Source organism: Apis dorsata, unplaced genomic scaffold, assembly GCF_000469605.1.
Source record: "Apis dorsata unplaced genomic scaffold, Apis dorsata 1.3 scaffold_499, whole genome shotgun sequence".
In the NCBI taxonomy this organism is placed as follows: Eukaryota; Metazoa; Arthropoda; class Insecta; order Hymenoptera; family Apidae; genus Apis; species Apis dorsata.
In genome coordinates, this window is record NW_006263730.1 from 266,536 (window position 1) to 267,159 (window position 624).

Here is a 624-nt window from a genome sequence, read left to right on the forward strand (position 1 = left end):
GAACGAGGTGCGCCTGACGGATACCTGCCAAGGCCATCGACCGAACGGCGCGTCCTTGCCTCCAACTATCCTGGTCTCGGGTCGTGGAAACAGAGGCGGTACCCCGCACTGCATGCCCTTGCTCTCGGTTGCGGCAGAGACGGTCAACACCGATCCAGTTTTCGCGACCGCCTCGGTCGTGGACACGGTCGTATCGGGTTTTGGTGTCGTGGTGGTCGTCGTGGTGGTCGTGGTCGTGGTGGTGGTGGTGGTGGTGGTGGTGGTACTGGTGGTGGTGCTGGGGGTGGTCGTGGTGGACGTGGTGGTTTTCTTCGTGGGTCTGGGCCTTGCGGAGGTCTCGAAGTGGGACGTGGTGATGTAATGCGCGGCGCCGAGCGGCTTGTGGAACTCTGTGTTCTGCGATAAGAGAGAGAAAAAAAGGAAATGCACTGATCTCAGTTGAATCTATCCGACGACCCTTTCGACGCTGTTCGAATTTATTAATTTTCCGAATGGACGGCTCCGTTTTGCAACACGGTGCTCAATGGACTGTGTAATCGAGTCGAAGGCCGATCGGTTTCTTTGTCAGTGATTAACAGTAATCCGACGAGCGAAAAAAAAAAAAAGGAGAAAAGAGAAAAAAAA

General features: G+C 55.0%; 1 protein-coding gene across 6 annotated transcripts in view; it reads right to left on the reverse strand.

Moving 5' to 3' along the window:
* The window catches only part of LOC102680013 (serine proteinase stubble-like), a 54,172-nt gene that overhangs the window by 2,052 nt on the left and 51,496 nt on the right, over window positions 1–624 (reverse strand). For all 6 annotated transcript variants that reach the window (XM_031512679.1, XM_031512682.1, XM_031512680.1 and 3 more), the window contains one exon: window positions 1–396. In XM_031512679.1, the coding sequence (XP_031368539.1) occupies window positions 1–396 (396 nt within the window). The remainder of the gene's footprint in view (window positions 397–624) is intronic.